The sequence below is a fragment of the Anastrepha obliqua genome, chromosome 1 (genome assembly GCF_027943255.1).
Source record: "Anastrepha obliqua isolate idAnaObli1 chromosome 1, idAnaObli1_1.0, whole genome shotgun sequence".
Taxonomy (NCBI): domain Eukaryota; kingdom Metazoa; phylum Arthropoda; class Insecta; order Diptera; family Tephritidae; genus Anastrepha; species Anastrepha obliqua.
Window position 1 is genome coordinate 93,960,659 of NC_072892.1, and position 14,565 is coordinate 93,975,223.

Sequence of the window (14,565 nt, forward strand, 5' to 3'; positions counted from 1 at the left end):
GGATGAGCTAGCAGAGGCGGGGGCAGACCCCACCCCACTCAACACAATAAACGCATCCATTGCTTCACACTATCATGCATTAGCCGAAAGAAGGTAGAAGCAGTTAACTACATGTATTACAACAAAAACACATGGCCGGCGTACAAAATCCAAAGGGCGAATCACCTGTTACGAGTAGGATGTTCTCGACCAAACATTTCACGCATCACTGCAAGGCTATGTTCAGAAACGCATTATAATGGGCAGTACTTGCAGCGCTGGCAGCACTGTCAAAGTGACAATTCATGCAACTGATAGATTTGTTGAAAAATTGCAAATAGATTTGTTGCATTTATGAACGCGCTGTGCAGTAAAATGGAATTATTACTAAGTTTGGTCATGGACGATGTATGTGAGGAAAACACCGATAGTCTTTTATTAAATTTAAGAAAAAAAAAACCGTGTAAAGCTTAAAAGAAGGACATATCTTGTCAAAAGTTTAATATCAAAACGGAAAATACCCAGAAATAAGTCTTTTTTTGAAGCCATGATGTTGATTCTCTACCGGATGTACTGTTTCTTTTTTTTTATTCGCTTATATGTGATGAGTAAATTAGAAAATTTTCGCTGGGCGATGTTTCTATCTATTTTTAAATCTTTATTGAATTTTTTTACTTCATCTACGACCTTAGCCCAGAGCACGCTCTTTTTCCTCCTTCCCGACGTGAACTCGTTCTCCATGATCAGTCGGACTCTGAGCAGTAATTTTATCTCCGATGTACTAAAGTAATCACTAAAACCAAGAAAAGTATAATAAAATAAAGTTTAAATATCGTATTTTCCATCAATTTTGGTATTAAAAGCTAAAATAAATAATTAAATACCACTTTTCATCAGACATTGTACTAGCGTATTTATTGGCAGTGTGAAAATTTTTGCTGCAAATAATGCACGACTTTTGATACAAAAATGACGTTTAAGAACGCGTTGCATTTGCAGTACTGCCATATTTGCATTTTTGAACGCACTGCTCACTCTGAAATGGTATGTTGCGCATTATAATGCATTGTTGAACATACCCCAACCCTTACAGTTCATTAGAAAGTAGGGGATCATGCAGCCAAACTCAACCTCCCCTTCAATCCCATCTGCAGAAGCTGTCAAGCGGACGGGGTGAAGGAAAGTATTTTCCACTACTTATGTGAATTTCCAGGGCTAGCTAGGGCACGGCTTCGCTTTCCTTCTAGAGAAGAGTGTGCGGGGTGCACGAATGACTTGAAATTGGATGGAAGGGTTGGTGGAGGTGTATTCTGCAAGGTGTTTCCCATCAGACCGCTGCAGTGTATTCCAAGTCGAGGTAGCTACAATTTAAGAAGCAGCTAATTGTAATAACTGCTTAATTTCATTAGTGTAATAACTGTCACGGAGGTTAATATCTACTCCGACAGCCAAGCGGCAATCAATTTGGTTAGGGTCTGACTTCACTGTCCATTGTATTCGAGCTCTTAGGTACCTATCTGGGTACTTGGTCAAGGCGAAATCGCAAGAAACTGCGAGGCAGATGAGCTGGCTAGACAGGAAAACTGTGAGCAGATTACCCTGCGAAACGAGAGGATTGGGATCCCGTTGACTACCTGTGGTCTGCTCTTGGAGAGGCGGACTTCGCGTCAATTCAGCCCAACTGTGCAAGTACACAAACTTCGAAGGTCTCGAAATCTTTCTGACCACGTGTGGGCGGACGGGCTCGCGAAAACTCTTGAGGTCAACAAAATCTCAGCTCTCAAATTTCATGAGTGCCCATTCAGGTCATTGGCCGCGAGGTATACATGCTGTGAGACTCGGCATTACTTCAAGTCCTTTTTGCGCCAGTTGTATAGAGGATAAAGTAGAATTATCTCAGACCTTCCTCCTTAACTGCCCTGCTGTCACTGCTTAGATTTAAATATTTTGACTCTTATCTCTTTGCTACGCGTGCTGAAATAACAGGCAATGATATTAAAAGTCTGATGGATTTCATCAGTAATACGAAACGACTAACAGCGCCGTAAATCAGTCATCGTTCGGGTGTCTTCACCAAATATACATAATGAGATGAGTGTTATTGGCCAGTTAAAAAGTAAAAAAAAAACGAGTCATTATTATTGTAGTCAAACTTATATAATTGTAGAGCCCACGTCAGAAAAAATTAAAGAAGATGCTCGGCCTCCGAACGCAAATGTATTTTGATTCATGAATACTAATTGTTTGGAACGTCGAGATATCGATGTTGAAGTTTGGTCAGCAACACTTTGCGCTAAAGCAGCAATATTCTCAACAGAACTTCCTGTTTTCGGACTGCCTTTTTCTATCTGGACAAAACCAGTTTCTTGAAATGTTTTTCCCAACCTTTGAATTGTGAACCCATTCAGTCGATTACTTCAACCAAAATGATCACGAATTTTGGGTACTGTGTAGAAATTATTCACCACTGATATCTAGGAAGAAAGGCTCTTTGCATACATATTTACATATATGTACCCACTAAAATAGGAATTTCCCAAAAATTTTAAAGCAATATTTTATCCATACACACTTAGCTTGTACACACTTTATTCGATATTCTTTTTGAGGTGTATTTTGGTGTTATTTTCATAATTCCATTTAACTCTTTGGCCTGTTTTAAATAGAAATGACTATAACATATTAATTGGTTTTGTAATCCAAAATGAGTAAATATTTTTTAAAACTACTTATTAACTGTGTTGTTTCATTGGTGTTTTCCATTTTTTTTTTTTTCGTTTTTGTTTATTCTTTTTTTACATTTTTTCCAAGCACTGCGCAACCTCCAGCATGCCTATGATGTGCTGCTGCCACATGTATTTTTTTATCCAACTGGCTTTGTTTGCCGTAAGATTTATGTATTGCTGATGCTTGGGAGTGTTGCTTTCCGGCATTTTGTTGCGCAAAGTAAAATTTTACTCTTGTTTATTTACAAAAGAAAATAATTTAATGAAATAAAACTGCATTGCATGTCAGTGCATGCAGAACAGAGAGAGAGATAGTAAAGACGACTTAAATCTTTCGTTGTTTTTGTTTTTGTTCCTTCTAATTTGCCGCATGTTCGGCAGCAAATATAACACTGTTGGGAGAATTTTCATGTACATTGCAAATTACAAAAGAAAATTACAACTAACTTTTTCGGTTGGCGCTTTCAATTGTCAGTTGCTTCTTCCAGTTCATATTTTTTGTTGTTATTGTTATTATTAAGTTATATTTTGTTTTCGTTTGTGTTTATAATAGTGACTTGTATACGTATGCTTTTGTCCTTTCGTACTGTTGACTACACGAGTTTGTTGTTTTTATTGTAGTTTACGGAATTTCATATATATATATATATTTTTGTCTATATATAATATTATAATTCATTGCTTTTCATGTAATTAAAATTAAATAAATGAACAACAAAATTATTTTATAATTTTAGTTTTTTTTTTCGTTTACGTTTTTGTTTTTATATACATAATTTAAAAATTGTTTTAAGTTCTTCTTCATTTGTTTTGGTTTTTGCTTCTTTTAATGTATTCGTTCAAAAGTAATCGCACTACGTTTGTAATACAATTAGAGTATTCATAAGCAGAAAATATTAAAATTTAATTTAAAATAAATATACGAGAGAGAGAGATGAATAAAACATCTATGGAGAATGGTTGCCGCTATAAGTGGATGGTATTTTTATAGCTGATCTGCTCTTTCACACATTTTGGCGAGAAATGCTGTGCGGAGAAAAAAGAGAGAAGGAAGTAGAAAGGAGAAATTAATTACGGTATATTAATAACATTAATTTAAATTAAAAATAAATCTGCGCTCACATAGGTATTGTGTAGCCATAAAAATAAATTATGCATAACAGTGGGGAATAGTGAATGGTACATATTTAGTGAACCGTACGGAGAAACATAAATACATACAATTCATGGAGCTTAACCTAAGCAGTACAAACGCGCGGTGGAGATTTTATGACGGGAGAATCCAGTACAATTCGAACGTTAGAGAAACTGACGGTGTATTACCGGTTTTGAAGTCATGCTCAAATTTACTGAAGCAAGTATCGGGTGTTTCTTTTTAAGCTTGAGAACTTAAAATGATAATATAAAACAGAAATATTGTTGGAATGAATTTTTTGTATTATAAATAACCGGCATATGTCCACCGCCGATTAGTCCAGTTTTTGACCACTTTTTCCAATAAATCGGAGCATCACACTGCTCCTTTTAATATAATTCGTACATTTTACGACCGGTAAAATAATACTATAATAATACAATAATACATTAAAAGATAATTTTTTTTTTATTGTTGCTGGTATTTCTCGACATAAAATAAAACGTGATTGCGCTGCTTAGGACTTTTCCCACGCATTTACAGACAACGCGATTGCGCTGTTTGGGTTTCCTCGATAATATTTTTTCAATACCTCCTGGGACTCAAAAGATTAATCTAAAATTCTGTATATCCAAAAATCTTATCCTCGCTCTTTACTCTACTATTAACTAAATTGCTCCATACAGACTTCTTTAAGTTTTTTGTGAACGACTGCCTGCCATTTATTTTGTGACTAACTTTATTTCATAGGCATCCGGAAATGGTTATTAAGTTGTACAAGAAGTTTAATTGCGACACCTCATACGAAAAAAAAAAGTTTAATCTTTGAACTATCTAAAATTTACGAAATGCATATAAGATTACTGAAGTGTAATTAAAATTCAGCGAATTTCAATTAAAAACTTTTAAATTTCGAAAATGACTGTGATAAATTTTATTTCTGTTCCAATAATATAAATAGAAGTTGGCGCAAAATTAATCATCCTATCGGAAGATTTTTAATTTTTGCAAATGGCGTCAATCGTCACTCAGATTTGACACTTGTGACCTACAAATTGTTCGTTAGTATTTTTATATAATATTGTACTTGCACTTGAAATATACCTGCTCGTAACTTTCACCGCTATACTTTTTCGTAAATTTACAAAGCAATTTTTTTTTCAATAACTTAACCCTTTACTTTTGACCTAAATTACGCTTTCAACCCCAATCTCTTGTATTTTAAAGTACTTACCGCTTAGTCGAAGACAACTGGATCGCTCATCATTCTCTGGATGAACTCTGCGCGAGGCACACACATTGTACAAATTGAATTGTTTTGGTGTTGTAGGTAGAATTCACACAAGTATTTCACGCAGGAGTGGTGCATTTTTGTGCGTATGCATTTGTGCAGGTGTGGGTAGGTGTGTGTTTGTGGGGGTTAAACAAAGTGATTGGGTGCATCATACACATACGTGTTGGGAGGTAAAGTGTAGTTGGAAGTGGTGCAATTTTTGGTATTTCAAAACGATTGCGTGGGGTATATTTTTGGATTTTTGAACATTCGGTTGGCACATAAAACGTAGGTACATATAAGTCGACATGGAATGAAAATACATATGGAAAACAAAAACCAATTTAATACATACATAAATACACACAATACATAAATATTTATATGGTTTTTTTTTTTTTGTTATTAGACAATCTAATGAAGAGCAACTAAAATGCTGGTAATTTATATTGTTTAGAAGAGTAAATTCGATATGAATTTGGCTAATTTTTTAGTTACTTTCTTTTACTTACGGGAGTAAGGGATCATGCCATCGTCATCCTCGGGGTCCATGCAATCAGCGAAGAGAGTCTCAACTTGCTCATCATCCAATTGCTCACCTGCAGAGTGGAAAAAATTGGTATAATTACGATGCAAAACAAAAAATATTTAAAAAAATCGTATGCGAGTTTCGTATTATTATTGCATATATTCTAATCCTTTCACACAACAAATACATGACATTTTTATTATTCATAGATGTGAAACTGTAGAGAAATTTTGACGCTCAACTCAACAAAGGGAATGTGGTAAATATTGTACTTTAAAACTTAATTATTATTTTCAATACTTTTTACCGAAGTGAAAAATAAAACGGGTAGTTCTAATCTAAAATCAACCCTCTTTCATGTAACAGTTTATATTATTTCACGAAATACTTTTGCACTCACTACTTTCTCTTCCTCAAACTTACCAAGGGACAGCAGGGCGTGTTGCAATTCAGCCAACAGCATGGTACCGTTCTCGGCTTTGTCGTACAATTTCAAACATTCAATGAAATCTTCGTAGCAACCCTGATCTTTGTCCTTCTTCACTTGAGCGTAGATGGGGATGAATTCTTCGAATGTGATTTTCTTCTCATTGCGCTTCTTGGTGCCGCCCAATTTTTCAATTAGCGCCAAGGTGGGGTTCAAGTTGAGAGCGCGGAGGGCATCACCTAGATCGACGGCATCAATGCCCACACCGGGGGAGCCCATGATTTCGAAAACGAATTCGATATCTGTGAGGAACAGGGAAAGAGGAAAAATTAATTAATATTTTTATAAATATAAAACAACAAATTTTAAATGCTTAAAGAAAGCGGAAATAATGTTGGGAACATTTTTTTTAATTTAATTTAATTTTTTTATAATTATTTTACATTATAATTTGTGAAGTAACTGAATGTAATGACATAGTCCAGATAAAGTTGTTTTTTGTAGTATTTCAAGTGGGTTTTTCAATGTTGTTATTTTATTTGCGGTCACCGTAGCCGAATGAGTTGATGCGCGACTAGCAGTCGGAAGTGCCTAAGTTCGAATCTCTGGTCATAAAATATCAAATGATAGAAAAGCGCTTCTTAAAAAAATCATCTACCGTTCGGACTCGAGTTAAGACTAGCTCCATTTCTGGGACAACATATAAAAAACTACGTTCATAATGCTTAGCCCTGATGTTGACCTACAAATAGAGTGCCCTCTATAGGGTTTGTGATTTCATGTCTCCACAGTTAGCATCGAAACTGCTCGGTTTTTTTACCGTTCGTTTTATCTTTTCTTACACCATAGTTAACTACGAACGCTTCTTCATTCAGCTATGCGTTTCCGATTTATTGCCCTAGTGCAAAAATATGATCCCATTCTTTTACTTGTTAAAATAAAAAAGCGGACTCTATCACTCGAAATAAAGTAGTGTTCCCTATATTTTGCCGAAAGTTTAATTCTCCCCCTTTACAAAAGACGCAAAAGTTTAGTATTCATTCCTAATATTGCAAAATGTTCAGTATTAAAACCTAAAAAAGTTATAATAATATAAAACTCCACATAAGTTTTGATTTACTATTATTACTATAAGATTCTCATTTTTCTTCTTCTTCGTCGAAAGTTATCTTAACCCGTTACGCCCGAAATTTCATCACAAAACTTTAAACTACAATTCTCATTATTTTGCTAAATCGCCATAAAAAAAAGTATGTCTTTACTTCATTCATCATTCAAGCAATCGAACTTGGATCTCAAATTCAAGTACAAATAAAAGGTATTTATGACATATGCCATATTTGTATATCGTCCACATGTAAGGTGGTCGCTAAAATTCATATACTTATACAAAGCATACTTTTTGGCAGCCCATTTGTTCAGAAGTTAGATGATTTTTCTCTGCGTAAACGCACCGTTTGAAAGAAATCTGACACCCGATTACGCGACCGAATTCGCGCCCGAACAAACAAGTCGTCGAAGCGAACACGCATTGTGTGTGTGTGTTTTTTGTACGTCAACATATTTTCATATACATGTGTGCGTGTGTGTTTTATGCGTTTAAATATGTGTAAGTGTGTGTAAGGTGTGCGAAAGAAAAGCTATAAGAAAAATTTCCCAAAATTAGAAATGCGTTGGTTGTTCTGTGGTTCGGTCATCGCCGATCTCTTGCACTCTCATTTATCGCAGAGCATGTGTGATAGTGCACCAATACATAGGTTTATTTTTTTATGTTTTTCAATACACACTTACTTTCAGGTATGTTAAATAATCACAACTATATGTGTACATATTTATGAATATCCCATTGGTTTCTTTTTTTAACATTTCGTCCTTCGTTCTTAAATTTATTCGCGTATTTTGCTAGTTCACTTTTTTGTGGTTTTGCTGCGGTATGTTTATTGCCGCATATTTCAAATATAATCTGATCACATTTTATTTTCGAATTTGATGTTTCTTTTCTTTCGTGCAACTTTTTCCTTTTTAAAAAATTGTTTTTGAACATTGATTGGGGTTTTTTCTAACACATTTTACGGCATTCAGCCATTTGTTAAAAATAGCCCGCAAACGACTATAAATGCGCCCGTCGGAAAAGGCAACAGCGCACAAAAATCGTTCTATTTTCATTTCGTTTCATTACGCCGCGTATCATTTCGTTACCATTATGTTTCAAGCATTTTTTTTTGTAGACTGTTTTTGGTCACTCTAAGCTTGTAGATACGTAGATGTTGCTATTAATATAGAAGCGTTGGCGGATGAGTGGTTGGTACCGTTAAGTGCGAACGTGTATGTATGTAAATGTGTCCATAAAAAGATTTGCATGAGTGCACACTGGTATTCCAAAATGATGCTAAGCTGCTTTGATATGCATCTACTCTTTTGTGGAGCCCTTAATACTTCCGTTATCACTGTATATTGTTACGTAAGTTTCCGGTTTGAGGGCCTTTGGTTATATTCGATAAGACACTTTCTAATTTTTTTCCACGTCAGGATTCATTAAATAAGTTTAAGGTTAATTTTAATTTTTTTAATGTTTTTTTCCTTTCAATTCTTCAAAAGGTTGATATTATAATAATTTACCAGCAACATTATTTTCACTATCTTTTTATTCATATAAAATAGCGAATTATATCCATCAGAACTTACTTTCAATATCACGTTTTGGTACATCGGCCTAAAATTAAAAAAATGGAGAAAAATATTTACTTTCAAAGTTCTTACAAAGTAATTTGAATTTATATCGAAAACTTTATATTTGCTAAAATTTTTGAGGTTATGTAGAAAAAAATTATGTATTTCTTTCTACGCAAAAGCTGGAGCACTCAGCAGCCACTCACCATTTTGTCTGTTGGATGAGAAAAAATCAACTAACCCGTGGATGAGCTCTGTCTCGACTAAACGTTTCTCGTCTACAGCACGCGTGTTAGGTACTTTCCTATCGGTTAGCTAGTCAAAAAGTTTTTCACAAGTTTCCCATAACTCGCACGAACATGTACACGAAATCGAGCAGGCGCACGAAGTACCCAATTGTTGAGGTGTATTTGTGATTTCGCTTAGTAATCGCCTAGTTGGCGATCGGTTTGTTGCTGGGTCGGATCGCTACAGCCTCACATATGCCTCCATATGCACAACAAACATACACTGACAAAATGGCACTGTAACACATACGTTTGCGCCTGGTAGCAGTTTTTAGATATTTCGAAACTATGTTGTTGTCTATATGTTGCGCGCGGAAAATTTACTTTCAGCTGCATTTATACATTTCCCTATAACGTTTTGCGTCCAGCAGCGCCATTCACACGAGGTAGCCTTGTATGTTGCTCAATACATGTGTCTCTTCTGATGATGTGTGCGACCAATTTTACTGCTAGCCAAACACACGCTCTCACATAAAAATTCTCACTTTAAGGTGCTGTTACATTTCGGCTAGCAAAGGACAGGTGATTTACTTGTTGATGTGGCAGGCGAGTGAGAACATTTAAGCAATGAAAGCCACAAAACCACTACTACCATCACCCTCTTCATGACATTCAGTTCGTCACTGTAGGCTTTGTTTTGTTTTCGTTTTTCTTGGCATTTTCAGTGGTCGCTGCTATTTTTACTTTGCTACGCACATGAAACAACAACAGTAATAATAATCAGTCGTTGCGAATCTATAGTGTTGAATATCATTAGAAATTGTATTTTCCGTAAGCACATATGTATATGTATGTATTCGTAAATACATATAAATACAAGGTGGTACAATATTAATCACACTATTGGAAGATTTATGAAAAAGCTCCTCATAAAAACCATTTGCCGTTCGAAGTCGGCTTAAAACTGTAGGTTCCTCTATTTGTGGAAGAACATCAAGTAACACACCACAAATAGGAGGAGTAACACGGCCAAACACCTAACAGAAGAGTACGTGTCAATTATTTTTTAATTTTATTTATTTTTTTGTTTTTTTTTTATTAGAAGATTTTTAATATTTGCAAATTGCGTCATACGCGACTCATATTTGACACTAGTAAACTTTACTGCTGTAGTATACAAACGGACAAGCAATGGAGCTCGTAAATGCCAAAATAAAGATTTCCACTACTCAAAACCTTTTTTTTTAGTGTAAAAGTAATTTATTTATTTATTCAATCTTTCATCAATTAAAGGACAACCCAAATAGATTACGAATACTAAACCTAAAATATAATATAAATATAATATATGTATCTCCAGATTAAGTTTTGACTTGAAAGTCTCACGTGAGTAGGAGAATATATCTAAATTATTGCATAATTGGTTAGACTTCCTTATACAACGTGCAAGCGGTTCATTTCGACTAAAATTGGTTATAAGGTAAATGGACATATTTCTACGTCTAAAGTTACGAGTGGGACAATTATAAAATGTTACCTCCAGCAAGAAGTGGCATTTGATTTGGTTCCTAACTATGCCCCTTATAAACATTACCGATGAAATTTTTCTCCGCATTTCTAAAGTTGACAATGCTATGCAGGCAAACTGGCCTTGTAATTGAAGTGAATGAATAGCAAATCTGGTGAAACGTTTCTGAACCTTCTCAATTCTTAAAGGTGAGCCCATATAGAATGGATCTCGAGTAATGCTGCAATATTCGAGGTTTGACCTTAAAAGAGAAAAATAAAAATTCTTCAGCGCACAAATATCCTGGAACTTTCTTTAATTCCTTATTACAGAGCCAAGCAAAGATCTTGGCAATGTTTGGATGTATATATGACCCCCTAGTCTTTCTTTTCTTAAATTTTTTTGAGGGTGGTAGTGCCCAACTTGTAATAGAAATTAATCGTAAGTTTGCGTCTACTGACATTTACCAGCATTAAAAGTTAAGAAGTTTTCAAGTCTTATGCAGTCAGTTACGTCCTCTATTCGACTGTAAATTTTCAGGCCATCTGCATACATCTGCCAACGCACATACCGGTATTTTGATAATCTAGGCGGCCAAAACTATTTTAACGTTTTTTATAGTCTTAAATACTTTTATTCATCATCATTTAGACAATGGACTTTTTTTTATTGAACTATTATATTATTAACCCTTAAATGACCGTGGTATATTTAAAGATACAACCATTTTGCACTAGAATAAATAGAAAATGAATTTTTTTTGGGTATTTATAGGTTAAATTATATAAAATAGTGTTTAAATTATTTATTATCAAAAGGCAAGTTTCACAGAAGGTGTCAAATAAAATACATTATTTGAACCAAAAAAAAAAATTTAATTCAATCAATAATCTTACGTCAATAAGAACTAAAGCAAAATAAAACAAATTAAAGGAAAAAATTACAAATTTTCATTATCTGATAAATCAGATTCGTTAGGTTGGGCCGGAATGAGTAAACTTAACATTTCTAGTGCTGCTAAATAAAGGGTCCGAACTTAAAAAAAGTCGATTAAAAATGTCTCTATTGCAGTTTTCTCGGGAAAATTTTCTTGCGAAGTCTTGGCGGTAAGTTCTAAAATGTTTATTCCTTGCTTCTGCAGCTTCCTCCGAAAGTTGCCCAATAGGCACCAATGCATTTTTTATGATTAATGCACCATGCACAAGTATTTTGTGCATTGTCGGTGTCATCGGGTGCCATGGGTATAATTCAACGTACAACTGAGCTGTGTCAAATGCATATTTATCATACTTCTCCGAGTCCACTTTATGTCCGCGTGAAATTGTTTCCAATATGACTTTTAACCGATAAATGAGATCATAGTTGATTCCGGTTATTTCAGCAGCTAACTTTGGATCTTCGAAAAATCTCCTGCTTGTGTTACCATCATTCGTGTTTCCAAAGTTAGCTTTTGGCATATCAACAAGCAAGCCAGTCTCGTTACGGAATCTCCGTTGGATTTCAAGTTTCCTGTCTTTCTCGAGCGTTTTTTCCGCTTCTGTCTTTCTTTCTCTGTATTTTCGAACAGGCAACTTGTAGGCAAGATGGAGAATACTCTCAAAGAGTCTTATCCTGGCGTGCAAAACAGATAAACCAAACTCAAGGCATTCGTGCTTAATATCGTGCTTTAAATGCAGCTGATTAAAATCTTTGGATGTAGCGCCACAAATATAGCACTTATTGGTAGAAGTTGTGCCAGAAGCAGCGTTGCACACTTTGCCATCTACCATTGTCATGACGAACACGTGACTGACTTTAAAGGTTAAACTATTTAATTCTAAATCCGTAGCTGACAGCGATTTCAAAGATTCAGTTATGAAGTCGATTTCCTCTTTAGTTATGTCCACACTTTCTTTCACAAACCGGAACCTCAAAGGACGACAAAAACGAGCTGAAGAGGGCGTTGGATTTTCCCAAACGACTTTATCACTTTTTCCACAGACTAACCTTAATGGAACAAAACAGGTTTGGAAGATATTTGAATCACAATCAGTATCACTTTCTTGTTTTTGTTTAAACTGTGACTGCTGTGAGCCGTCGCATCCCCATTTACAAATAAGTTTCAGGGACAATCTTTCTTGTTCTTCAAGGGCTGAAAGAACTACTTCCAAATAAGTTAATAAGCGTTTCACTGTAACATCGACCAAGGGCTGTAAGTAACATTCGGCACTAGTGCATGTAATTCTGATAGATTCAGTAGGCGGATACAATTCATTTTTTGCTTTTTGAATAAGTGTGTAGCAGGGAAAAATTTTTTTACATGTGTTCCTTATAACTTCGTACTGAGCACTTGTTAGATCAGCATCAATCATCATTTTCAATGCTTGCATTGGTGATAAAGAGTTGATTTCTTTTTTCTTAGTGTTTGAAAATGCCTTTTTGTATTTTGTCGCACGTATCGGAGAGTTTTGAATGTCTTTTAATACTTTAGAAGCATCTCTCTTCCCACTTTTGATTAACTCTACTGAAGCAGCATGCATAATCAAGTTTTTGTCCTTTACTGTAGATCTGAGTTCTGCAGTTTTGCGTCTTTTAGATCTTTCACCTGAGTCACTGAAATCTTTCTGAGGACGGCCACATCGTTTCGGTATTGCTGCAACAGTTAATTCAAAACCTCCTTCCAACCAAGATTTGTACTTTGATAGGAAAACATCTTCCTTTTTATGTACTTGTAGCCACTTTTTCTTGATTTGTGATTTAAAATGTGAAAAATTGTGCTTAAGAGCTGATATCTGTTCGTCAGAGTATTTTTCACTTGACAAAAGCTCCTGTTGTAAAGAGTTTAATTTTTCGTCCAAATTTGGTAAATTCTGAGCTTGCATGCGGTCGAATAGGTATTTTCGAGTCACAATTCGAACCCCTGAAGTGCCTTGAGAACCTTAAACAAACCAAAAAATAGCAAGTATAGACAACGCTTTAAAAAAACTGTTCCATGAAACTTTTGAAATTCCACAATTAATTAATCTGCGGTTTTCCGCGGCTAATTCTACTTTATTCTACATCTCAAAGCATATGTACACAATCTGAAAAAAAAATTCAAGCTTGGACGAACTTGGAAGTATAACTTTCAGCTTAACAAATAAAAAAAATATGTGTAAAAAATGCACTATTTCTCCTTGTACGGAATTCAATAAATTACGTTATTAATGAACAAAATCTATAAAATATTTATTAAATTTGGAAAAAACATACCTGAAGCTTCAATTTCCATCATTAAAACGAGACATATAACTTTAAATAAGTTCACTTTACTTTTTTGAAGATTTGCTGCTTGCCGAACGCCGAGCGAGATATGTGTAGTGTGATAAGCAGTGAACTTTTGACTGCCAATACGGCGGTAGCGCACGCGACGAAAAAGCGCGAGAGGGGGTGAAGTGAATACTCTATTGTGTTATCTTTATATTTTATTCATTATTAAAATCAATTAATGCATTTTACAAAATTGACTTTTGGCCGCCTAGATTATCAAAATACCGGTATGTGCAACGGGATGTTTCAAAAACGTTTGGAATGTCATTAAGAAATATTAAGAACAATAGTGGCCAAAAATGGTTACCTTTAGGTACGCCTGATGTAACTTTGATGGCATCAGATTTTACGATATTTATACGAACGAATTGAGTTATATCTGTTAAATAAGATGCAAGCCACTTAAGTAAGCTAGGATGCAGCCCAATTGAACCCAGGTTTTTAAGTAGGATACTATGGCTGACTCTATCGAACGCTTTCGAAAAGTCGGTGAATGTAACATCGCATTATTGGCCTGTTTAAAATTACTTTAAGACAAAATTTCCTAATAACCATAATTTCGTAACAGTAGGTCTACCCTTAACAAAGCCGTGCTGATTAGCTGATTTCTGAAATTTGAAAGAAAATCAAATCATGAATTAGCTTTTCAAAGAGTTTATGTATGCAAGTGATTTAGCAGATACGATATGATAAAATATTTGTTTCAATTATGTAAAAGTTCACCAGAAGCTAGTGATTTATTGAAGATAATTGTTAATGATTTTACTAACGATGCAGTTTTTTAATAATATAGGAGGGAAGCCA

General features: G+C 34.8%; 1 protein-coding gene across 1 annotated transcript; it reads right to left on the reverse strand.

The window, feature by feature from the left end:
* Positions 1-2,535: 2,535 nt before the first annotated feature.
* Positions 2,536-9,055, reverse strand: LOC129252890 (myosin light chain alkali). The gene is made up of 6 exons (XM_054891039.1): positions 8,946-9,055; positions 8,755-8,782; positions 6,066-6,371; positions 5,626-5,712; positions 5,075-5,121; positions 2,536-3,731 (listed from the first exon to the last, which is right to left on the reverse strand). Exons 1-5 carry the CDS (start codon positions 8,946-8,948, stop codon positions 5,078-5,080), a joined length of 468 nt encoding a protein of 155 aa, XP_054747014.1. The 5' UTR covers positions 8,949-9,055; the 3' UTR covers positions 2,536-3,731; positions 5,075-5,077.
* Positions 9,056-14,565: the final 5,510 nt, after the last annotated feature.